The 24,879-nt window shown below is 64.1% G+C and overlaps 1 protein-coding gene across 1 annotated transcript; it reads right to left on the bottom strand.

The window, feature by feature from the left end:
* Positions 1–501: 501 nt before the first annotated feature.
* Positions 502–24,424, bottom strand: LOC149123632 (TRIO and F-actin-binding protein-like). Its single transcript, XM_089309077.1, has 10 exons — positions 24,333–24,424; positions 23,988–24,096; positions 23,147–23,280; positions 21,343–21,526; positions 20,314–20,470; positions 11,559–14,385; positions 7,114–7,228; positions 5,584–6,603; positions 3,165–3,242; positions 502–654 (listed from the first exon to the last, which is right to left on the bottom strand). The coding sequence occupies exons 1-10, from the start codon at positions 24,422–24,424 to the stop codon at positions 502–504; spliced, it is 4,869 nt and encodes a 1,622-aa protein (XP_089165203.1).
* Positions 24,425–24,879: the final 455 nt, after the last annotated feature.

The following is a 24,879-nucleotide window of genomic DNA, read 5'->3' as shown; positions in this document are numbered from 1 at the left end:
TCTGGGCTGTCCAGGCCAGTGCTAGGCCCACCGGGTAGTGAGCACGAGAGGCGGCCTGTCGTGGACTCCACCGGCCAGCCAGCCCGTAGCCCCTGGAGAGGGCGAGGCCCCTTCTCCAGCTGTGCAGAGGGGGCAGGAGGGGGCAGGTCACAGCTGCCTCCCCGCCCTGCCCTGGAGGAGCCCCAGACACAGGCAGGTTACGTCACGCCAGATGTTTGTGCAACTGGCTCAGGCCCAGGTCTGAGCCACACTTCGCAATCCCAGAGTCCCTTGCAGGCCTCCTTCCCCCCACCTGGCTCCCCTCGGCCCAGGGCTGGTGAGGAGCTGCTGACTGGGAGCTTTGGCTCCCCCAGATGACTCAGTCACCCCTCACCCCTGCGAGCCCAGGCGCTCCGCCTCCACCTCTCCCTCCGTGGGGTGGGGGGCGGCATGCCTCCTCCTCAGCCCCCACACTGCCTTCTTTGCCCAAGCCACCCCTGCCCCCTCCCTCTCCGGTCCCTGCTAGAGCCAGCCTACCCTTTGCCACCTGAGGACCCCCAGAGACAGCAGGAACGGATTGAACAGCGTGGGCCGGTCCCCGGGCATCCGCCATGTGGTCACCAGTCGGCCCTTGAGGGCGCTCCCAGCCTTGCCCTCTGCTGGCCTCTCGTCTGCCTGTCAAACAGGGTCCAGTGTTGGCCCCGGGTCTCTTTGGCCAGAGGCATCCCTGGCCACAGCCTCCCCTGCCCACCGCAAAGGCCCAGGGTTCCCATCTTTCTCCCCTCCCGCAGCTGCCAAGAAAAGTGGGCCAGCACTGTGGTACAGGCGGTCATCCCATTGATTCGAGTCCCGGCTGCTCCACTTCCCATCCAGCTGCCTGCTAATGCGCCTGGCAGGCAGCAGCGATGGCCCGAGTGCTTGGGCCCCTGCACCCACATGGGAGACCAGGATGGAGTTCCTGGCTCCTGGCTTCAGCCCAGCCCAGCCCTGGTAGCTGAGGAGTGACCCAGTGGATGGAAGCTCTCTCTTTCAGTGTGTCTCTCCCTTTCTCTCTGTCACTCTGCCTTTCAAACAAATTACAAAAATCTTCTTGAGGGGCCGGTGCTGTGGTGCAGTGGGTTAACGCCCTGGCCTTTAGCGCCAACATCTCATATGGGCGCCGGTTCAAGACCCCACTGCTCCACTTCTGATCCAGCTCTCTGCTGTGGCCTGGGAAAGCAGTAGAAGATGGCCCAAGTCCTTGGGCCCATGCACCCACATGGGACACCTAGAAGAAGCTCCTGGCTCCTGGCTTTGGATCGGCACAGCTCTGGCCATTGTGGCCAAATGGAGAGTGAACCATTGGATGGAAGACCTCTCTCTCTCTCTCTCTCTCTCTCTCTCTCTCTGCCTCTCCTCTCTCTGTGTAACTCTGACTTTCGAATAAATAAATAAATCTTTTAAAAAATATTCTTGAAAAAAAAAAAATAAAACGACCTTATTAACTCGTTCACACTAGCGTGTGTTTGACTGATAGGCCGTCTAGGCTCAGCGCCCTGGGGAACCTGTGCCAGCGGGTAGGCAGTACAGAGTGCATTTGGTTCCTATGCCAAATGAGCCAGGATTTCACGCCTAAGTACAGACTTCCTATTTCTCGTGAACTAAGGACACAGAAGCCCCTCTAGGCCCATCTGGAGCCCAGGTGTCCCCAGCCCAGCCCTGCTCTTCTCACCTGGTCACCTGCCTGGCCCCCAGGGCGGTGGGTCAGTGACCACAGGCCAAGGGAAAGGAACGGATCCCAGACTTCTGCAGGCCCCCCGCCCCCCGCAGGACCCCCAGATGCCCTCCCTTTGCAGTCTTCCTTGCCTGGAAAACCAAGGCCCTGGAGAGGCAGAGGGGCTGCCCACACCACATGGGACAGCACAGGGCCACAGGGCTCTGGGGCAGGGGAGGCAGGGCAGCGTCCCCATCACAGCCCTGGTCACGCAGCACGGAGCCGCGTCCCTAGACAGCTCCACGGTGACCTGGGCTCGCCTCCCACGCCCGCCCAGGCACACAGGAGGGCTCACCAAGGCCCCTCGTCAGGGAGTGCGTGAACGAGGGCTGCTGCCCGGGAGCAGGCCCAGAGGTTTTCCGTGTTGCTGGGACGGGCCCCTTTCACGGAGACAAGAGCAGGCCCCATATTGCTGCTTCCTCTTTGTTCCCAAGACCCCGGCTCCAGGAAGTCGGAGAAACAACGAAGGAAGCACAAAGTTGTCAGAGCCCCCAGGAGGCCTGGGGGTGCCATTTCACAGATGGGAAAACTGGCTCAGCCAGCGTCTGAGCACCGCCCTGCAGGAGGCCCAGCAGGAGGTCAGGGCAGAGCCAGGCAGCAGCCTGGGCGGGGGTGGGGGATGTGGGGGCCTGCAGGGAGCGCACTGGCCCTGGGCTCTGTTCTGAGTCCAGCCTCCGGCTGGCTGTGTGGCCTGGGTGGCTGCCCTGCCTCCCTGTCCCCATCTGCACAGTGAGGGGTCGGGCAGAATCCCCCCAGCTCCGACTAGCAACAGGGCCAGACTGGGGGGCTCCCCTGCACCACGCAGAGGCTCTGCTGTCGCCCCTGGCTTCTCTGGAGGCAGCTGGGGGGTAGCAGGGAGGGAAACAGCGTGGCTTGTCCACCGTCCCCACCCCCGCCGCCCGCTGTCCCGCTGTGCTGTGCTGGGCGCTGACCTCACCCCCGGAGGCTCAGGCTGATGGGAACAGTCTGTTTGGCAGGTGGTGGGAGGGTGGGGCAGAGCCTGGGCTCCAGCCATGGCCAGGCCTCCTGTGGCCTCAGGGGGTCCCCTCCCCTGCACACATCGCTCTTGCCTGGGGTCCCTGGAGACCCTCAGCCCCAGTGCTTCTCTGCCTCCAGCTCCAGGAAGCCCCTGCCCCTCTCTCAGCCGGGCCCGGCCCTGGAGAACTGGGAGGACCTCGTTCCCAGAGCCCATCACGGGCTCTGCAGTTCGCCTGGGGGAAGGCAGCAGAGTGCTGGGCTTCTGACCCCAGGCCGGTCCGCTCGGTCCCCAGGCCACAGACAGGGCTGCCACACAGAGCAGCTCCTCCACGGCCCCACCGTGCACACAGATGACCCCGAGGCACAGCCAGCCGTGGTGCGACTCAGCCCCCCGCCCCAGCCTCATTTCCCTCCCCGCTCCCGATCCGTGCGCCCATGCCCGTGACCCCACTACCGAGTCTGCCTGCTCCTGGTCAGTCAGCGAGCCTCGGCCTCTGCTTGGTTCTGACTCCTCAGGCTCTTCGGGCTGGAACTGGAGACGGAAAGAGCACAGCTTAGCCCAGGTTATCCCCCGGGAGGCTACCCTTCCACCCGCCTCCTCATCTGCCCGCTGTCACCCATCCATCCAGCACCTCTCTAGCACCCAGCATCCGTAGATCCTCACGTCCACCCAACCAGCCAGTGCCCATTCCACACCACCCACCCTCTCCTATCCCACATCCACTGTCATTCATGCACGCACTTGCCCATCCCCCACTCAGTCACCATCCAGCCAGCATCCAACCTCCATCTACGCATCCAACATTCATTCACCGGCCAACACCTGACGTGCGCAGCCAGGCGACGTCCACCCGGCCAGTCATTCCCAGCCTCATCCCAGCTAAGCAACACCCGCCAGCCACCCACCACGCATTCATCGCCATGTGTGCCTCCATCCACCGTCCACCCAGCCCTTGTCCATCCCAGTTACCATCCGCCCCGCACCCACTGTCTGCCCATCATCCACTCACCCCCTCATCTACCCACTGACCCATCCAGTTCCCCTCTGCTGCCCGCATGCGCTCAGAAATCCACCCCCCACCCCACCCCACCCCGCCAAGAGCGAAGCCCGCTCTTTAGGTCAGGGCCTGGGAAGGCAGAGGTACAGGCACAGCCCCGCCCCCATGGCACTCTCATGTTTCTTAAGGGGAAATGGCAGCCCAGCGTGACAGATGGCGGGGAGCAAAACCGCCAAGCCTGGGGAGGGGGAGGGGGAGGGGGAGGGGGCGGGCACTGCCAGCCCGGGGGTGGGGCGCGTATCCAGGAAGGCTTCTCAGGACAGCCGACTGCGCTTGAACGACACACAGGCGTTCGGCAGGTGAAGAAGGAAGGGAACAGTGGGAACAGCATGTGCAAAGACAGGGAGGTGCGCACGCAGGGCCTGCAGCCCGAACAGGGGCGACTGGGGTGGAGGGCAGGGGAGGAGGCCTTGAGGGCCAAGCCAGGAGCAGCTGCAGCCCCAGCAGGCCCGGGCCCAGGCCTCGCTTTGCCCTTCGCTCTGAAACGCCCTCGAGGACCTGGCGCTTCTGCCCTCGCCCCCGCCCCCCCCCCCGTCACCATCTCCCAGCCTCCCAGAGACCCCGGGCCTTGGCAGGGAAGGACTCCCGCTGGTGAGTGTCCCTGTGGTGGTGAGGAAGTGCGGGCACGGGGGCCGGTGCTGTGGCGCATGGATTAATCCTCTGCCTGCAGTGCGGCATCCCGTATGGGTGCCGGTTCGAGTCCCAGCTGCTCCACTTCTGATCCAGCTCTCTGCTGTGACCTGGGAAAGCAGTAGAGGCTGGCCCAAGAGCTTGGGCCCCTGAACTCGTGTGGGAGACCCAGAAGAAGCTCCTGGCTCCTGGCTTCCGATTGGCCCAGCTCTGGCTGTTGCAGCCATTTGGGGAGTGAACCAGCAGATGGCAGACCTCTCTCTCTGTCTCTCCCTCTCACTGTCTGTAACTCTACCTCTCAAATAAATAAATACAAATCTTTTTTTTTTTTTAAAGCGCAGGTACAGCGTGGACACTGACCTCACTTCTCACAGCATATGCCTAACAAGTCCCCACCTCAGTTTTCTCATCTGTAAAAGGGGGCGACTGAGGCACACGGAACGAAGCACCTAGGGCTCTGTGCCCAGAGCTGGCACACAGTTAGCGCCGATGCCTGCAAGCCTGCGTCATCCCTGGAGGCGGTGGCACCCGACTGTGCACCAAAGAGAGGAGGATTTAGATGAGCGATCACAGCCCCCACAGCATCGCTCTAAGGGAAGCAGCAGAGAAACTGGGGCCGAGAGGGGCCAGAGCAGGGTTGGTGAGGCCACCCTGGGCTTGGGAACTTGGAATACAGGGGAAGGAGAGGACGTGCCCATGCTGGCCATGGTCCCGGGCAGGGTCAGGTGCCAGCCAGCAGACACAGCACAAGCCAGGTGTGGTGGGGCCAGCGGGGAGAAGGCCCTGCCCCCAGAGTGTCTGGCGTGAACCTCGGTGACCTGCACCGAGCAGAGCCGGGTTCCAGCCCTGCCCGGCCTCGCTGCCTGTGGCATCCTGGACAGGTGGCTTCACTGGTCTCCGTGAGTAAGGAGTGCCTGTCTCCTCGGGTTGCCATGGAGACTAAGTGGGGTGAGTACGCAGACATTCCGACGGAGGCGTGGCCACAGGAAGTGCTCATGGAAGCACAGGCCATAATCAGCCCTGTTCAGTTTGGCGGCCAGGCCAGGCTTGGTCAGCAGGGAGGGTCGGCTCTGAGCCCCGGCAGTGGTGCAGGAGCTGAGGTTACCACACAGGGGGACCTCTTGGAGGGCACTTGTGTGGGCCGGGCCGACTCTGGCTGCCCCTGGGGACCGGGGAGCTACTCACCTCCGGTGCGGGCAAGCTGGGCCTGTCCAGGTCGCTCCTGCCCCCCAGCGGGCCCGGGTGTTCCAGATCAGCCGCCACAGAGCTCTCCGGTCCACTTGTCACTTTCGTCTTTGGCCACTGGGTGGAGGTGCAGGCAGGGCCGGGCGGCTGGGTCAGACTCTGGGGCTGCTGCCCCGGGCTGTGTCCATTGACAATGGTGGCCTCTGCCCATCCTTCAGGCTGCCCAGGGGGCTCCTGTTCCGGGGCGTCCTTTGGGCCTGGAGGATCCAGCTCTGGGCCTGGGGCCTTGGCCGGGTCACCCGAGTGGCCCTCTGGGTCCTTGTGGGGCAGCCGGGCCTGCAGGAGCTGCAGGAGGCCTTCCCAGTCCAGCTGCGGGAGGCGGGCCCAGGCTCCGTCCCCAGGGGCCCGCAGGAGGCCCAGTAGGTCCCTCCAGTCGAGCTCGGGGTGATGTGGGTGCGGGCAAGTGCCCTCAGCCCCCCTGCCCGGGGCAGAGGCGACGGGCGGCGAGGACCCTGCTGGGCCTATCCAGGGCATCTCAGGGGGGCTCCCAGGCTGACCAGGTCCAGACAGCTCCTGCAGGCTGCCCCAGCCTCTCTGGGCTGGCTTCTCAGGGGGCTCCCCCCAGGCCTCCGCCTGTTCCCAGCTGGTGCCGGGCGAGCCCCCCCACATTCCCTCTGGGGCTCTGGTGGCCCCAGGGCTGAACCCCCCAAGTTCTTGCCGGGCCTCGGGGCCCAGGCCCTCTTCCTGGGTGCTCCAGCTCCTCTCCAGGCGTCCGTGAGGGCCCTGGGCCCCTGGCACCTCACCCTGACCCTGCCACCCTGCGGGAGGCTCTCGGGAGCTTGCCCGGCCACCCCCTGACCGCGGCTCCCTCTCCGAGGGCCTGGCTGCTGTCCTGGGAGGTGGCGAGGTCCCCTGGAGCCGCCGGTCCCCCTCAGGCCGTCTCTCGGGACTCCGGGGACGCGAGGGCTGCGTTCTGCTCCGCCCGGCCGGGTCTGCTTGCTTGACAGGGAGCTTGGCCGCCTGGGGACGAGGTGAGGGGTGGGTAAGGCTCCGGGCCCCGGCTGGGTGGCCGCTGTCCGCCCTAGGGTCCTGGGAAGGACGCGGCCATGCCCTCAGCAGCCTGGGCCAGAGCAGGTGGACAAGCGCGTGGGGTCTCCAGCTCTCCTGCCCAGCGTCACGTCTTCCCTCTCACCATTTCCTTCAGTTCTAGAAAGAGATCTGCAGAGAGCAGCTCACTTTCTGGGACCCCCCCCCCGCCCCGAGATACTGATCCCAACCTGGGCTATCAGGTGCCAGAATTTCCACGCCAGCACCCGGTCCCGCGGGGGCGGGCCTGGCGCCCTGTGGGTCTCTTTAGAGAGAACCTCTGCATTCTGCCAAGAGCTCCGGCCCCGGGAGAGGGGAGAGCTGGAAGCCAGGGCGGGGGCTCTGGCCCTGTCATGGAGGACCTCCCTGCCCGGTACCTGAGAAAGGGGAAACCATGGCTGGCTGTCCCGTAGGGGTGCAGGGCCGGGCGCTGGCTGTGCTCACCTGCCTGCTGGGGGCAGGGCTGGACTGTCTCCGAAGCAGCTGACTCTGACCTTGGCTGGGCCGCTGTGACCGTCCCTCGTCTCGAGCCTGGAGGGCCCCCGGAGCCTCGGACTTCCTAGGAGCAAAGACGGCCGCTCCTCTGAGGACCCTGGGGCCGTGCCACCGCCAGCACCCAGTCCCTCCACTCCCACCCACGCTGGGAGGAGCTGTGGGGGATCCAGGGCCCCGAGCGAGGGCTGAGCGTCTTAGGGCCTCAGTTTCCCCTTCTGTGAAATGGAGATGGCGAGGAGCAGCCCCTGCTGCCTCCTGGCGCTGCTGTGAGGACGCAGCCCCGGCCACGGTGGCCCCGAATCATTCAGCACTTCCTGCCACCTACCACCCCAGAAGAAGGTCAGGCTGAGCTTTGTGGGAAGTGAGATTTATTGAGCACCTACTGTGTACCAAGTACTGTGCGCACCATCGCCTGGGGGCCCGCACGTACTGAGCTCCTCCTAAGCTGCAGTGTGCATGGCCCCGTCTCATCCCCACAGCCCGTGCGGCGGGGACAGGCGGTGAGCAGCGGTGTGGCCCCAGCTGCCCTCTTCCTGTCCTTCCTGTCCGTCTGGGATTCTCAGGCCCACGTCCTCCCCCTCCCCCAGTGCCCACTAGAAGAATCGCAGCACTGAGCCTGGGAAACTTCAAGCCATCCTAGTGGTTGGCAAAAGAGCTCTCAGGGAGATCAGAAGGAAGAAAGCCCCCCGCCCAGCACCTCCAGAAAGGCCGACGCCAACCCTCCCGGCAGAGGTCACGGCTGAGCCGCCCGGACTTCTGGGGTTGCTGCCACATCCCACAGAGACGGCCTCTAACCCGGGCAGAAAGCCTTCGGTTCCTGTTTTCTTGCTTAATAACGCAGCCGTGGTTATTAATGGTTAACGAGCTATCTCTGTGAGGGAGGAGGGCCAAACAGACCCCGGGCTCGCCCCTCCCCGCCGTGGGGAAGGGTTCACAGCCCAAGACCCAGCCGTGCCGGGAGCACTTGTTTCGGTGCTGTTTGAGGTCCTGGCTTCATCCAAACTGACAGCTGGAGCTCGGCAGGAGAAACGTGAAAAAGCCAGCCCACGGCCGGCCCAGGGGGGCCCACGCGCGGCTCTGGGCACTGGACCTGCGCTGTGGGCCTGGGGGTCAGAGTTGTGTGTGGGGGTCCCCACGGACCTTCGATGCAGGAAGTCAGGGAGCTCCCAGCAGTACCCAGCAGCTGACTCTGGGGAGCTCCCCAGACGGCCCCTGTTTCTAATCTAACTTTGGGGAAGCCCAACCCCACGGTGGGAAGCGCCTGGGGGCAGGCAGGGGGGGGTTGCAGGTGCTCTGCTCTTACAGGAGCTGGCTTGATAAGCTCACTTTGCTTCCTCCCACACGGAACACAGACACAGCAGCGGGGGCCTGGGACCCCGACGACGGAGACCCGGCCTCTCTGTTACCGAAGCAACAGCGTCCCCCCAGACCTGCTGCTCCGGAGGGCTGGCCTGGCCTGGCCGCACCAAAGATAACAAAGCAAACACGCGGCCTGCAGAAGCTTCCATGGGCCATTGAAAGCCCAAAGCCGGGAGTGCAGCAGACCACAAGAGGATGTTTTGAATTCAAGAGGCCACAGAATGCCTGCGTGATGCTAAGATAAGAGATTCCAAAGGCATCCATGGGAAAACCAAGGTCCCCCGCGCTTTGAGGAGGGGATGCTAACCCTTTAAGAAAAGGGCTCCAGGCTCACAACACCGCATGGACACAAAGTCCACCCCCGGGATGAGAAATCAGACGCTCTGGTCTGACTCCTACCCAGATGCTCAAATAGTTCTAGAAATGTCTTCCTCGCTGTGGTGTAGTGGGTGGAGCCTCTGCCTACAGGGCTGGCATCCCGTATAGGCACCAGTTCAAGTCCTGGCTGCTCCACTTCCCATCCAGGGGAAGCAGCAGAGAAGGGCCCAAGTGCTTGGGCCCCTGCACCCACATGGGAGACCTGGATGGAATTCCTGGCTCCTGGCTTCAGCCTGGCCCAACCCAGCCACCGAGGTCATTTGGGAAGTGAACCAGCGGATGAAACATCTCTCTCTCTCTCTCGGTCCCCACTCCCTGCCCTCTCCCACTCTGCTTTTCAAATAAGTAAACCTCAAAAAAAAAAAAAAAAAAGAAATTTCATCTTCAGAAAATGCGTGGCTGTCTACTTGGGAAGAGTGCCATAACAGAAGAAAATGAACTACTCAGCACAACACCCTGATGGAAGGGCAAATTCTCCACTTCAGAGAGAGTGGAAGAAGACGCACAGAAGTAATTAGAGTGCACCCATATTCCTAGTTTCTAGTCAAGGCCTTTATCTCTCTGAAAGTTGTGGGCGGGATGGGGGGCGGAGATACAGAAGGACCGTGATAAGATCCCAGCCGTCCAGCTGAGCGAGCTATCGGATGAGAGTGTGCAGGCCAAAAGTGGTACTCGAAGGCCAAAGACGCGGAGGACTTGGCAGGCGCTGGAGCCACACGGCAGGATGCTGTGGTGCCGGCTACCCCCGCGCAGCGTCACCCAAACCCACAGAGTGCGCGCCCCGTACAGCGAGCCTCGCTGGAGACGGTGGGCCCTGGGTCAGGGCGCCCGGCCCCTCCGTTTTGTTTGCGGTCAAGAGTACATGGCAACTCTCCCTACTTTCTGCTTGATTTTGCTGTGAACCTAAAAATGCTCTTAAAAATTGTGTATGAGAGAGAGAGAGAGAGAAGAGAGAGAGAGGCCGGCACCATGGTGCAGAGGATTAAGCGGCCACTTGTAATGCCGGCGTCCCACATAGACGCTGGTTGAGTCCTGGCTGCTCCACGTCCGATCCAGCTCCCTGCTAGTGCACCTGGGAAGGTAGCAGAGGACGGCCCAAATCCTTGGGCTCCTGCACCCACGTGGGAGACCCTGATGGGGTCCCAGGCTCCTGGTTGCAGCCTGGCCCAGCCCTGGTCATTGTGGTCATTTAGGGAGTAAACCAGCCAATGGAAGAGTCTCTCTCTCCTCTTCTCTCCTCTCCTGCTCTCTGTAACTCTGCTTTTCAAATAAATAAATCTTTAAAAAAGTAAAAAATAAAGAGGCCATTGAAAGAATGACAGGCATGCTGGAGACCACGAGGGTCGTCCCATGGACTTGCGATGGATCCGTTTTGCTGGAAAGGACCCAGGAAGACGGAGAGATGGAGCGCCTCGTGAAGATGCAGATCTGAGAGAGGCAGCGCCGGGGGCGGCCAAGAGGCGGAGTTCCGAGCTGAAACACCGTGCGCCTCTGTAGGACGACGGACAGCCCTAAACACAGGTCGTAGTGATGGCTGCGCAGCGTGCGAGAACTGGAAGCGGATACGGCGGTTCACAGAGACTCCAGGCTACTTGCTCTCTGTCCTCTTGACCTCTCTGGTTCTTGAAACCTCCGGGGTTGGAACCATCGCGGGGAATCTCGACCAGGGTAGGCAGAGACGTCCCCGCCCCCAGCGAGGCCTGGTGGGGCTGACCAGGGAAGCTCGCAGGACACCTGCGCCCCAGGGTGGGAGGGAGGGAGGGTGTCTTGTCCTAGGAAAGCAAACTTCACCTCTAAAAACCCTGCAGTGCTGAGTTCCTTTACTTTAGACACATGGCTCTGGCCATATGCTTAGGTCAACGCCTCTGGGGTGAGCATTTTGGCGCAGTGGTTGCGACACCACTGTCCCTGATCAGAGTGCCTGGGCTCAAGTCCCAGCTGCACCCCCACCCCAGCTTCCTGCTGCTGCACACCCGGGGCAGGCAGCAGGTGCAGGCTCAAGTAGGTGCGTCCCTGCCCCCCGGTGTGGAGACCCAGACTAAGTTCCTGGCTCCTGGCTTGGTCCTGGCCCAGCCCCAGCTGCTTGTGGGCGTTTGGGGACTGAACCAGCAGATGGTCTCTCTGCCTTTCAACTAAATGAAATAAATAAAAGTAGGTTGCGCTCTCTCTTTTCTGAAATGCATGGGGACCTGTGAGTTTTCTTACTTCAGACAGAAAAAATCCACGGGTGGGCACCTTCTTCTCCCTTATTTAAGAAGAGGGGGGAAAAGGCACAAATAGCTCGTGCCTCTGGATCCAAGGGTTTGGAGTTCAAGGTCATTTAATAAGTGCGCTTTCTCTCCCATTTCACAGACGAGGAAACTGAAGCTCAGGCAGGTGAAATCACTTTGCCAGGTCATCAGGTAAGGGGTGGGTCTGGCCCAGATCTTGAACCCAACGCGCCCGACGCCCACCTGCTCTTAACCACCGGGCTGTCTACCCCATCACTTAATCCTCAACACACTGCAGGATCAGAGCTGAAGTGACTGCTCCAAGGCCACGCAGCTGGCCGAGTGGCAGGGTACAGGGGTGGGGTCCCTTGCTTCTGGCAGCCTCGCACCTGTCCCGAGGCCGCGCCTTCTCCCCAGCCCACCTGGCTGCCCCCGCCCTGGGCTCACCTGCGCTCTTGCCGGAAGAGGCGCTCCACCTCTGCGCGGCCAGGGCTGTGGGTGCGGCCCCCGTTGCTGCCCTGCGCCTGGGGTCCCGGCTCCCTCTGGGCAAGCCTCCTGGGCGGGGGCAGGTCGGCCAGCACGGTGTACTCCTCCCTCTCCAAGTTGTGCCTGGTCTCCCCAGGGGGCACCGAGCCCCGGGAGCCACCCGAGCTGCCCGGTGGAGGTGAGGGCGCCAGCAGCGCCAGGTCACTGGGTGGGTGGCGGGGCGGGGATGAGGCTCGAGGGGCGTCGCGATGGCCGATGCACACTTGGGGGAGCAGCAGAGAAGAGCCGTGCAGGGAGTCGGTGGAGGGGGCCAGGCTCTCTGTGCTCGTCCCTGGGGGGTCCTGGAAGAAGAGGGAAGGCTCCGGAGCCTGGCGCGGGGGGGATGAGAAGGAGGGGGCGTCCCGGTGCCCAATGCACACAGGGGTGGGGAGCCGGAGGGGCTCGTGCAGAGAGTCCGTGGAGGGCACAAGGCTCTCGGTGCTGGCCCTGGGGAGGTCCTGGAACAGGAGGGAGGGCTCTGGGGCCTGGCGAGGCGGGGAGGAGGCCCGGGGCGCATCGCGGTACCCAATACACACAGGCGGGGGTAGCTGGGGAGGGTCGTGCTGGGGAGACTGAGTCTCGGAATCTGATGTGTCTGGGAGGAAGGGGAAGGGGTCGAACTGGGTGTGGCGAGGGGGCGAGGAGGCCCGGGGCGCGTCGCGGTGCCCGATGCACACGGCAGGCGGCATGTAGGGGGGCTCGTGGTGAGGCAGGTCACTCTCAGAGGCTCGGGGGTCTGGGAAGAAGGGGAAGGGGTCGTGCTGCAGAGAGCGAGGTGGCGAGGAGGCTCGAGGTGCATCCCGGTGCCCGATGCACACAGCACAGGGGGCCTGGGAGGGCTCTGAGGGCATCTGGGGAGCTCCCCGGGGATACAGAGGAGAGGGCCGGGGGGCGCTGTGCTGGCCAGGGCCGTGGGAGGAAGGTGTGAGCCGGGCCGGCAAGTTGGGCTGCGTGGGGCCAGAGGAGGACATGGGCGGGTCACGGCCTGGCCTGGTGGGAGAGGACGAATGAGACCTGTCACCTTGAGTTGGCCGAAGGGCTATGGACGCCCAGGGCACCTCGCTTTGCTTGGCGCGAGATGGGGAAGAGGTTCGCGGGCCGTCACTCTGAGTTGGCCGGAGGGGAAAGGAGGCCCAGGGGATGTCTTTGTTGGTGCGGTGGGGCGAGGACTGCCTGGCGTTGCTCCGCGGGGCGGCGCGGGGTGGAGATGGTGGCCCAGGACGGTCCTTCGGGGCGCAGCTCTGAGCAGCAGGCGCTCCGGGGTTGTCCCGCCGGAGGGAAGAAGTGTGTGGCTTGTTCCTCTGGGTACAAGCAGTTCTGAGGTTATCCCATCTACTACAAGAGGCTTTAGGGCCGTCCCGCTGGGCACAGGAGGCCCTGGGGTTGTCCCGCTGGGTCATTCGGTTGGGAGAGGAGGCCCTGGGGTTGTTCCGTTGGGCACAGGAGGCCCTGGGGTTGTCTTGTTGAGTGGTTCGGTTGGGAGAAGAGGTTCTGGGATTATCTCGTTGAGTGGTTCGGTTGGGAGAAGAGGTTCTGGGATTATCTCGTTGAGTGGTTCGGTTCGGGGAGGAGGCCCTGGGGTTGTCCCGTTGGGCACAGGAGGTCCTTGGGTTGTCCTGTTGGGCAAAGGAAGTCCTGGGGTTGTCCCGTTGGGCACAGGAGGTCTTGGAGTTGTCTTGTTGAGTGGCTCGGCTGGGGGAGGAGGCCCTGGGGTTGTCCCGTTGGGCACACGAGGTCCTTGGGTTGTCCCGTTGGGCACAGGAGGCCCTGGGGTTGTCCCGTTGAGTGGCTCGGTTGGGGGAGGAGGCCCTGGGGTTGTCCCGTTGAGTGGCTCGGTTTGGGGAGGAGGCCCTGGGGTTGTCCCGTTGGGCACACGAGGTCCTTGGGTTTTCCTGTTGGGCACAGGAGGCCCTGGGGTTGTCTCGTTGAGTGGTTCGGTTGGGGGAGGAGGCCCTGGGGTTGTCCCGTTGGGCACACGAGGTCCTTGGGTTGTCCCGTTGGGCACAGGAAGTCTTGGAGTTGTCTTGTTGAGTGGCTCGGTTGGGGGAGGAGGTCCTGGGGTTGTCCCGTTGAGTGGCTCGGTTGGGGGAGGAGGTCCTGGGGTTGTCCCGTTGAGTGGCTCGGTTGGGGGAGGAGGCCCTGGGGTTGTCCCGCTGGGCACAGGAGGTCCTGGGGTGGTCCCGCCAGGAAGTACAAGTAGAAAAGGCAGCGTGGGGGTGGTCCTGCTGAGCAGCAGAGGTGCTGGGGTGCTCTCGCTGGCCGTCTCTGGGGGAACAGGAAAGTTGAGGGTTGCTCTGACGGGTGGTCGAGGCTCTGGGGGTATCCCATTGAGTGACTCTTGAGGGAGAGGTGGCCCAGGGAGTGTCCCGCTGTGTGGACGAGGCCCTGGGGGTGTCCTGTTGGGCAGGTGAGGTCCAGGGGGTATCCCTGTGGGTGATTCGGGGAGGCGAGGTGGCGCGGGGTGTACTGCGCTGTGCCGAAGCGGCCTGGGCTGTGTCCCTTTGTGCAGAGGGAGCCTGGGGGGTGGGGCTCCGAGGTCCGCTCTGTGGCGTGGTGGAGGCAGCCTGGCCAGACGCTAAACGGTGCCGCTCCAAGGAGAAGCCCCCGTCCTCTCCTCGGAGCTTCGCCCAGCGCTGTCCGGCACTCCGGCTCCCTCTGCAGGGGTCTGGAGCGAGAAGAGCGAGGTTAGAGCTAAGGGGAGGGGTGCAGGCAGCGCTCACTCCTTCCTTTGCCCCTGGGACACTTTCTTCTTAGAGGCCTCACTGTCCATACCAAATGACTCCACCCCTGGCCAAAGCTGATCAAAGCCTGGAGACCTCCCTCCAGCCCGGGCCAGGGATTTGAAATTGAGACCCAGTCTGACTCAGCCCACGGTGGGCGGGCTCCAGAGCTGAGGGTCACAAGGTCAGGGGATCCAGAGAGAAGGCAGAGAAGCAAAGCGGAAGTGTACAGCTTTGGCGACAGCCTGTGTGGCCCGCGTGAGCCACAGACGCCCTCCCAGATCTCCTCCCCGCAGCTGGACTCCGGGCAGGTCCCCAATTTCCCCACGTGAGCCTGCGTCACCGCGACAGGTTTACAGCACCTGGTCCCTGCACCAAAGGCGCGCCCAGGGCAGCCATGAGGACCGCAGGGTTGGGGGAGGGCAGCCCCCTGTGGTCCGCCAGCTGGGACTCCTTGGAAAATGCAGCCTCAGGTCCCAGACTCCCCAGCAAGGCGTGCACCTTGCTAGCCTGGCAGTGCGTGACTGCTCCCGACGGCGACAGCTTCCAATCATGCCACACCTGCTGTCACCCTCCACCTGGCTCACCTCTGTCACCCAGGAGTGTTGGGCACCAGGAGAGAAGGGAACAGCACTGTGGTCTTGTCTTGAGGGAGCCACGACCGCCTTCCCTCAAGTCCACGCCCAAGGCCACCTGTCCTCCCCGCCCCAGCTCCGCCCCCTCAGCCCTTCCCTGAATTCCCGCACCCAACACACAACCGAGCACCTTTGTCGTTGCTGCCTGATGGGCCATTGCCCCGCGGCCACCCCTAAATGCAGTCCCAATCCTGCCTCTCTCATACCTCTGTCCCCTCCTCCTCGCTAAGCCACTGTCACCTCTGCCCTGGACAGGGCTGTGTCCCCCACCCCCACCACCATCGTCCTGTCCAAGGAGATTCTCACGGCATTGAGGGAGAAGCTGTCACAGGTTAGAGGAGACGGGATGCAATGCAGTGTGGGCCCGGAGAGGGGTACTGGAAGAAAACCCAGCGGCTGCAGAACGCCTGAGGTTGGGTTAACAGGATGGCGCCCCCGTGAACGCCATCACTTTGATCATTGTCCTCTGACTGTTTGTGACGCTATAACCCGGGGGAAGCGTACAAGGCAAATTCCGTTACCTTTGCCACTCTTCCATAAATCGAAGAGTATTTCTGTATAAACAGTTAAGGCGCAGGGACGCCTCACCAGCTGGGCATGAAGTTCAGGGCTTCCCACGGCCCGCCAGGCTCGGCCCCGCCCTTGCTCGCCCTCCTGAAGCCCCCACCCCCACCCCAGCCTCCAGCACGGTCTCCCCGCAATTCCTCCACGCCACACTTCTCACCCCAGCGCCTCTGCTCCTGCTGCTACCTCTGTCCAAAGCATGCTTCTGCCGTCCTGGCTCCTTCTCAGCCTCGGGTGTCGGCTGGGCGGCAGCAGCCCGCTGCCCTCTCCCTGTGGGCCTAGCTTGTTTCTTTCCCTGCTCTCTCCCCGGCGAGCTCCCCCCGTGTAGCCGGGCCTGGGCTCGTCTTCCCCATCCTATCTCCAGGGCTGGGAAAGCAGTGAGGCCTCAGCCTGCAGTCCCCAGGCCTGGAGTGTGGGTGCTGGCTGAGAGGTGGCCTTGGCCTCCATTCCTGGGGCTTGCAGCTGGCTCAGAGCCCCCAGCCCCAGCGCGGTCCCTTTCCTACCACCCCCCCGCCCCGCCCCACCCCAAGCTGCCTTCGTAGGCACACGAGGCAGGCTCCATGGACATCCCTGGGCACCCTCCGTCCTGTCCCCCCAGCCAGCCGGGCTCTGCGTAGCTGGCCCCACAATGTGCACGTGCTTTGCAAGCTGGGATGTGCCCAGGGAGAGGAGTGTCCAGAGAACTGGCCAATTCCTCCAGGGCCTTGGCTCCGGCTGCAATGCTGCAAGCTGCCGCCAGGTGGACAGTGGTGCCCCCCGCCGTGGCTTAGGCAGGGGAGGGCCCCCACGGCCCACGGCCCACGGCCCAGGCGGTTCAGGGCAAGAAAGCAGGGAGTTAGGAGGCGCCAGAAGGCGACTGGCTCCCCGTATCGTCTGAGTGACGTTTGAAAAGATGGCCCTGGGCACTGGGGGCGGGAATGGACTGGGGGAGGGGGGCCAAGGCTGAGCCGGGGGGGGGGGGGGATGGCAAGAAGGGGGCGGCCTGGGGCGGCTTTGGAAGGAGGCTCCGGAAACTGCTGATGCCTCAGAGAGCAAGGGCGAGGGGGAGAGCACTGAGCTCTGAGGCCTGAGCCCTGCACTGTGGGCGACCGGGAAACAGGTGTGGAGTGGGGAGCGGGCCGCCAGGCCGAGCCAGCCTGCACCCGCCTTCTCTGCTCTGCTCCTCGAACCCCCATGCCTGTGCACACCCTCAGGTTCCTGCGCTGTCTGGCCACCCAGACCCCAGCGTCCTCCCTCACTCTCCAAACACACCACGTCCACCCGCCCTCCACGGGTGTCAGCTCCACAAAGGCGGGACCGGGCTGGCCTGTTCCCAGCTGTTTCTCCAACACTGGCTGGGGCCTGCACACAGCAGGTGCTCAGCAAACGCTCAGAGTGCAATGTGGCACAGCGCCCTACCCGAGTGGTGAGACCCGTCTTGGAAACCAAGCAGAACTCAGGCGAGAGGGGCTGGCGCTGTAGTGCAGCGGGTTAGGCCGCGGACTGCAATGCCGGCCTCTCATAGCGCCCATATCGGAGTGCCGGTTCGAGACCCAGCTGCCCTGCTTTGTAATCCAGCTCCCTGCTAACGCGCCTGGGCAAGCAGCAAAAGATGGCCCCAGTACCTGGGGCCCTGCCACCCATGTGGGAGACCAAGGTTCAACCAGTGGATGGAAGAGCGCTCGCTCTCTCTCTCCCTCTTGTTCTGCCTTTCCAATAAATGAATAAATTATTATTATTATTTTGACAGGCAGAGTGAACAGTGAGAGAGAGAGGCAGAGAGAAAGGTCTTCCTTTTTGCCGTTGGTTCACTCTCCAATGGCCGCTGCGGCCGGCGTACCGTGCTGATCCGATGGCAGGAGCCAGGTGCTTCTCCTGGTCTCCCATGGGGTGCAGGGCCCAAGCACTTGGGCCATCCTCCACTGCACTCCCTGGCCACAGCAGAGGGCTGGCCTGGAAGAGGGGCAACCGGGACAGAATCCGGTGCCCGACCGGGACCAGAACCCAGTGTGCTGGTGCCGCAAGGCGGAGGATTAGCCTAGTGAGCCACGGCGCCGGCCCTGAATATTTTTTAAATAGAAGAAGTCAGGCATGAAATCAAGGAGTCCCTGGCTTCTGGAAAGACAGCGACTGAGCGTGCAGTGAGTGAGCCGGGGGTCTGGGATGGGGTTCCGGGGCAGCCAAAGGGCAGAGCCGAGCAGGGAAGGGGACCAGCAAAGGAGAGGGGCGAGAGCAGGGAGCGGGCAGCAAGGCGCTGACTCAGCCCGACGCTGGGCCTCACAGCACAGGGCCCGGCTCAAAACCTTGTCCCCCAGGCTCGCAAACCCTGCACAGCCGGCACCGCGCGTGTCCCTCCCTGGTCATCTGCCCTCGGCAACGGGCGCTGCCACCCGCGCAGACACCCAGGCCCCAAGCTGGGACTACGCCCCCTCCTGTGCCACACCCACCTCCGTCCTCTCCTCACCCCACAACCACGGCCCGAACCCGGGTTTCTCCATCTCTCACTGGATGGCTGGAATGGAGACTGGAGGGCAGCACAAACGGTCCTGCTGACCCTGTGCGGTTGGCCTTCCAGGTCATCTGCTCTATCAACTGTCTGTCATCTCTCCCCCCCATCTGTCATCTAGCGAATCTATCACACGCCTTCCTCCCTCTCCCTGTCACCTCTGCCCCACCCCCACCCCAGCCATCTTTGGACCTCTCTTGGAGAGTGGGGTGACGCGACCATGAACCCCCACGCGTCTCATCAGAACAAGGACATTCTCTTTGCCAAGCACAAGGTCACTGTTGCGCCTGGAGCTTAACGCACAGTCCAGATTCAGGTGGCCCAGAGGCCCCGGTAACGCCTTTCACCGCCCCTTCTTCTGTCCCCGGCCCTGCCTCCGCTGCGCCCCAGCCCCCTTTTTGTCTTTCATATAGAGCCTGGTCCGAATGTCCCTCTGCAAAATCGGCCTGCATCTGTCTGATGCCGGTGGGGTGGGGTGCACTCGTGGAAGGGAAGGGACGCCACGTCCTGGCCGGCACAGGCCGTCCCGGGGCACCTGGCGCGCTGCTGGCCCCGCACTGGGGACGCTGTACAGCCACGTGGGTAAGGGGACGCCTGCTTTGTCTCTCCGTCCCTCTAGAATCAATGCAGACTGAGGGGCAGTACTCGGGGCTGAGTGTACTGTTCCCGACAATCTTCCGCCCAGGGGTTTAGCACCTGCTGGACATTCACACCGGAACTGGTTATCCCGATGGGGCCGTGCAGGCCTCCTAGGTGGCTTCCTGTCCTCGGGCCTCACCCTGCTCCAATCCATCCTTTCTGTGTGCCTTGCCCCGGTGCGGTTCTCAAGGCACAAATTCAATCACTCCCCCGCCCCAAAAACCTTCCACAGGAGCCGGCCTTGTGCACAGCGGGTAAAGCCGCCACCTGGAATGCCGGCAGCCCACGTGGGCGCTGGTTAGAGTCCCGGCTGCTCCACTTCCCATCCAGCTCCCTGCTAATGCACCTGAGAAGACAGCGGAGGACAGCCCAAGTCCTTGGGCCCCTGCACCCACGTGGGAGACCCAGAAGGAGCTCCTGGCTCCTGGCTTCAGCCTGGCCCAAACCCTAGCTGTTGTGGCCGTCTGGGGAGTAGAACAGCAAATGGAAGGTCTCTCTCTGTCTCTCCCTCTCTCTCTGTAACTCTGCCTTCCAAATAACTAAAAACATATTTAAAACCACTTCCATGGCTCCCTGCTACTTAGAGGAGACAGGCCAAAGCCCTTGGCTAGGCCCTGAGCCCAGGAGGGCCTGGCTGAACCAACACCCTGCGCTGTGCCTGAGCCGTGTCTGCCATAGAACGGCCACTCACACCCCCAAGCCTTTCCCCGGGGCCCCTCGTCTGGCCAGGAGCCCACCTCTGGGAGAGGGTCTCCCCTGTGCCAGCCCTGCCCCGATTTCCTCACAGCTGTGTCTGGTCCCCCTCCGTCCTGGGCTCCTTGAGGAGGTCCTGGGCCTCCCGGTGTCCCCAGTGTCCAGCGCCCCTGTGATGGACGGCCAAGTGCTGCAGGAGCCAGGGCTGCCACGCCGGCCCGGCCCCCGGCCCCGAATGCCGTCGGTGATGGAGATGCCAGCCCCGGAGGCCACACAGGGCAGCGGGGCTCGAGGACTCCCGCTCGGGGACTCGGAACACAGGCTCACGAGCCGGTGAGCTGCCGACCGACGCTGCCGGCTTCCGCAAGCCTGACCACCAGCGCCACCCCGGCTTCCCTCGGGGAATCGCTTCTCCCTCAGAATCAGGCTGTGAGGGGTGTCCAGGGGTTGCCCCATAGCACCCAGGGACGCAAAGCACCTACCCCATGTCCCAGGGAGAGCCCCTCCTGGGACGTTAACTACCTGGATTGGGGGATTGTGCCCTCCCTGGGGGTGCTGATGAGCAGGCGGACTGCAGCCGGGCCCTGCGGGCAGCCCTCGTGCTGCTTCCTGTGGAGGGTCTGGCTGAGCATGACGCCCTAACAGACGTCTGATGCTGCCCGAGCACCAGATCCAGCCGTACCTGAAACCGCGTCAGCTCCTCCCTAGACGTTTCACTGATGTCAGTCCACTGGGCCCAGCCAGACTCTGTCCCTCGCAACTTGAAGATCCTAACCCAGCAGTTGGGAGGTGACGTACGTGGAGCAGGTGGCAGGTCACACGCCAGCTGCTCCATAATAATGTGGACCTGTGCCACCAAGGCGAGCCCTGCCCAGGTCCCAGATGCCAGCGAGGTGGCAGCTGGGGACCCCAGGCCGTCCCTACGTGACAAACGGACTCACCTTCCTTTCTCTGGCCTGCAGCGTCTCCTCCCGCAGGGGCCCTGGCGACCCTCCGGGCACCGTCAGTGCTCGGTGCCTCCTGCAGCCTCCGAGGGATCATCACGGGCAGCCGGGCCCAGCCGGGGACACCCTCCTGCCTCTCCTCCGAGTCCCAGTCCTGCCGCGGAAGGCGGGGGGGGGGGGGGGATGTGGGGATGGAGAAGGGACCCAGAGCCTGCAGGCCCTCCCGACGGGCAGAAGGAAGGAAAGGCACGGACATTCAAGGAGCGCTTGCTATAGGCTGGGCTCCCCACAGGTGCCGCAGGGCTACCCTCGCTCAACCCCGGGAGGCGCGCGTGCGCGGAGAAGCCAAGAACTTGGCCAAAGCCACAGCCGGGACTCAAGGGCCCAGGGAGGAGTGGGCTTAGATCCCAGCCCCACCGCCTCAAGTAAACTGCCCCTCCCCATGGGCGGCTGTGATGCCCTCAGCCTCTGTGGGTAGGAGGAGCCCTGGCTGGTGCGGGGGTGCGGGGGGGGGGCTCCTGCTCAGCAGCACTGCCCCGCCCCTCTCCTGTGGGCGGGGCTCATAGGAGGCCTTTCCTATCATGATCACTGGAGGGAATCTCCCCGGGGCCCCTTCTCCTTGCCAAGCCCGCACCGCCTGCTCCCGCTTCTCTGTGCCTTGGGACCCTGGGCCAGGGCCGTGGCCGGGCTCACTAACCACCCCGCCCCTCCCCTGGACGCCGCGGCCCAACACCTGGGCCTGCAGTGACCCGAGAGCATGGGGTAGACCAGGCTGCTGGGGACTGAGCACAGGCTCCGGTCCCCGACTCGGCTTCCCCCAGCCCCTGTGCCCAGCAGACTTGCAGCCCGCCCGCCCGGGGCCACTCTGTCCCTCCGGGTGGTTGGTCGGAGCAAGGGGGGGCTGCAGGGGCTGCTCAATGCCAACTCACTGGTGTGTGAGGTACCAGTCCTGTCTGGAAGTTTGGTGGCACCCAGGCCCGGGGGGGGGAGGGTGGAGGGGTTCCCCGGCTCCCACCCCCCGCTCACCACAGAGGACGAGTTGCTGGTGTCATCAGGGGAGCTGCCGTCAGCGTCGGGGCCCTGGTCACAGCTGCCACCTGGGGAGGACGTCGGGCCCTCCAGATAGGGCAACGCACCGGGTTCCTGGCTCCCGCTCCGGGGCACAGCTGCGGGGGCCCCTTCAGGGAGCCCTGCTGACGGGGATGGGCCCCTGGGGGAGGAGACAGACCCAAAGCAAGAGAGAGGTAAGGCGTGACACCGCTCCCAGGGTCACACACACACGCTCTCTCACGGGGACCAGGAACGGGGAAGCTGCTCCTTAGCCCATCGGCACCTGCACTGCGCTCCCTGCACGGTCACCTCCCGCCCCAACGGCCCCGCTCTGCGGTAAGGAAGATGACGCCCATTTCACAGATAAAGAAAGCGAGGCTCAGAGAGGGTAAGAGACGGACCAAGGTCACAGCGCTGGGCAAGGGCAGAGCTGGGTGGTGACCTGAGGCTGCTGCCCCAGCCCCAGCCTCGGCCGTTGTTCCTGGAGCAGGTGTGGGGCTGCCACGCTCGGCGAGACTAACACAGGCTCCCCACGCAGACACCTCCAAGGGCGGGGACAGGGCCACCACCCGCATGCCGGGGTGGGAGCTGCCAGTCTCGATGGCCAGGGGCTCAGACAGGCTTACGGCTGGAGTAGCCCCGAGAGTGGCCCATGGAGGGTCCCCCAAGATGGGGACGGGTGATCCGGGGGCCAGGCGCTGTGGGCCGCGAGGTGAGCCCATCAGAGCTCAGGATTGAGCCCCGGCTACTGCGCTGCCGATCCAGCTCCCCGCTGACGCCCCGGGAGGCAGCAGTGATGGCCCAAGTGCTTGGGCCCCTGCCACACACGTGGGAGACCCGGATGGACGTCTGGGCTCCTGGCTTCAGCCTGGCCCGGCCCTGGCTCGCAGGAGCATTTGGGGGATGAACCAGTGGATGGAAGAGTGCTCTCACGCGCTCTCTCTCGCTCTCTTGCTCTGCCTTTCAAGCAGATGAAAACAATCAAGCATTAAGAAAAAACAGTTCTGAAATTACAGAATTTTGGGACACGCTACTCGCTTCTCCACCACCCCCCCCAGCCAAAAACAGCAATGCAAGCTTGCAAACTAAAGACCCTGACAAGTCCTGCACCAAGACCTTCCACTTCATTAGCCCAGACTCCCTGAAACACTTGGACAGCACAGCCGTTCTGTGTTTTCAAAATAACGCCCCCGGGAGGAGCACTTGTTTGCAAAGCAATGCTGACAACTCCATCCTCCTTCTTCCACAAGCAAAGAGGCAAAGCAGAGAAAAATGGGGTGGCTTGCCCAAGGTCCCATATGGGGACAGACTGAAGCCTTTTCTTCGTCTCAGGCCGGTCCTTTCCAGGCTGCCATGACCCCAAAGCGGCCTGGGGGCGGAGGAAGCCCAGAGCCCATCGCAGCAGCCCCAGGTGGGCGGGGGACGGCGGTGCCCCGTGCAAAAGGAACCAGGAAATGTGATCGGCCGCGAGCCACACTCAGTGCAGGGTAGGTGCAGCGCTGTGCTACGCTTGGGAGCAAGGCTGAGCTAGGTCCTAGAGTGCACAGGGCCCTGGGAAAGACAGCCGGGGCGGGGGCGGGGGGCTCGGAGGCCAGGGTGCAAGCAGAGACCGGCTCTGGGCTCCCCCAGTGAGCCCAGGGCACATGCCCGTGGCCTCTGTGCCCAGGCGCTGAGGACTGAGCACGTGACCCATGCCAGCAGCTGTTACAGAGAGAGGCTGCCGCTGGGAGAAGGCGAGGCTATCCCACCCTGCCCCAGACCCTGGGGCTCCTCCACCTACCTCTCAGGCTCCGGCCTGAGACCCTGGTCCGCCACAGACTGGAGGCTGGGAGCAGAGGTGCCGGGCGGGTCCTCCGGCGTGGGTGGGCCTCGGGGCAGGTCGCAGTAGAGCGACTCGGCGGCGTTCCTGGGCTCCTGGGCCAGAGTTGGAGAGAGGAGGCAGCTCAGCGCCCACGTGGGGGCTCCCTCCCCCTGCACAGCCCCTCCCAGCGCTGGGCGGGGTGGGCGAGCCTCCAGGCATCTCCGGGGATCTCACACTTCCCGGGAGCGCCCCTTGGGACCCAGCCAGAGGCTGGCGGGGCATCTGGTGTGTGCACGCACGCGTGTGCAGGTATGTGTGTGCACAGAGGCTTGTGTGTTTGGAGCACATGTGTGCACATGCGTGCAGGTGGATGCACGTCCAGCAGGTGCACCACTGCCTGTATGCAGAAGTGCACGCAAGTTCATTGGCAAGTGCGGGCGCAGGCGAGGGCTTGGGAAGGGGCAGTGCATGGCGGGACCCTGAAGGGACAGGGAGAAGGAAGAGGTAGACAATGGAGGAGATGGGAAAACAAGAGCTCGGAGCAGAGTTGCCCACTACAGGAGAGGTGGGGGGTTCAGGGTCAAGGCCTCGGGGATGGGGGTGGGGGCCTGAAACTGGCTGCCCGCTCCTCTCTCCTCCCTCCAACGCTCAGCAAGGTCACACCTGCGGAGGCTGGTGCTGGGCTCACCCGGGGGGAACGGCTGCTCACCTCCAGGAGGGCCCCCCCAGCCCTCCCCACCTCCCGGGAGTGGCAGGGCCCTCCCCTGGCAGTGGGGAAAAGCGGCCCTGGCACCCCGTGCCCCGCCTCCTCTCGGGTTACCTGGGCAGTAGGCTCCCGCGGCGGCGGCTGGCGGCTGTCAGCACCCTCGTCCCCGGGGGGCTCAGGCTCAGGCCCCCGCGCTGCCGCCCTCCCAGGCCCTGACTCCAGGCTGTGCGGCGGTGGCAGCGGGCGACGCAACGGAAACCTTAGAGGGGCCGGCTCCGGGAGCAGGGGCCCCTCATTACTGTTTCATAAGCCGGGGCCCAGCCAAGAACAATGCAGGACACGAAACCGTGGGAACCTGATCCCCACGGCTCACCTGAGCGCCAGGGCGGGGCGGGAGCCTAGGCACAGGCTCCCCGGGGACCCCAGAGCCCAGGGCCGAGGCCACGGTCTGGCCAGCACCCCGGGGTGAGCACAGGCTGTCCGGGTTCCAAGGCCAGCGGCGGCGGGGCCTGGGCAGTGCCAAGGAGTGGGCCCGGTGTCTGCCGTCGCATCCCGGCCAGAGGAGGCCCGTCCGGGTTCTGTTTCCCTCTGCCCTGCAGCCTGATTCTGATCAGAGCTCGCAGCACGAGGTGTCAGATCCACAGCCCGGCCTGGCGCCTTGGCTACCCAGGGGACGGCACAGTGTGACTGAGGAGGGAGGCACATGGGGCGTGGCCGAGGGTCCCAAGCCAGCCAGGCAGGCCCGGACCCCTGCCGTGACCCCAGCCCTTGCGCTAACACAGCAGCGGGCTCGGCCTCCAGTGCCCGGCTCTGATTTCCCGTCTGGCGGGTCAGCACGGGCTCTGGCCTCCCGTGGTCCTCGGAGCCCCCGCCTGGCTCTTCCACTTCCCGGCTCGGTGACCCCAACCCACTGGCCTCCCCTCTCTGTGCCTCCTGTTCCCATCTCTGAAATGGACACGGAGGCAGCTGAGCCCCCGGCTGGGGGACTCCTCTGCGGGCCTCCGTC

The sequence above is a fragment of the Oryctolagus cuniculus genome, chromosome 11 (genome assembly GCF_051225735.1).
Source record: "Oryctolagus cuniculus isolate XC-2025 breed Fujian yellow rabbit chromosome 11, ASM5122573v1, whole genome shotgun sequence".
In the NCBI taxonomy this organism is placed as follows: Eukaryota; Metazoa; Chordata; class Mammalia; order Lagomorpha; family Leporidae; genus Oryctolagus; species Oryctolagus cuniculus.
The sequence above is the reverse complement of the archived record's forward strand: the minus strand, read 5'-3'. Positions and strand labels throughout refer to the sequence as shown.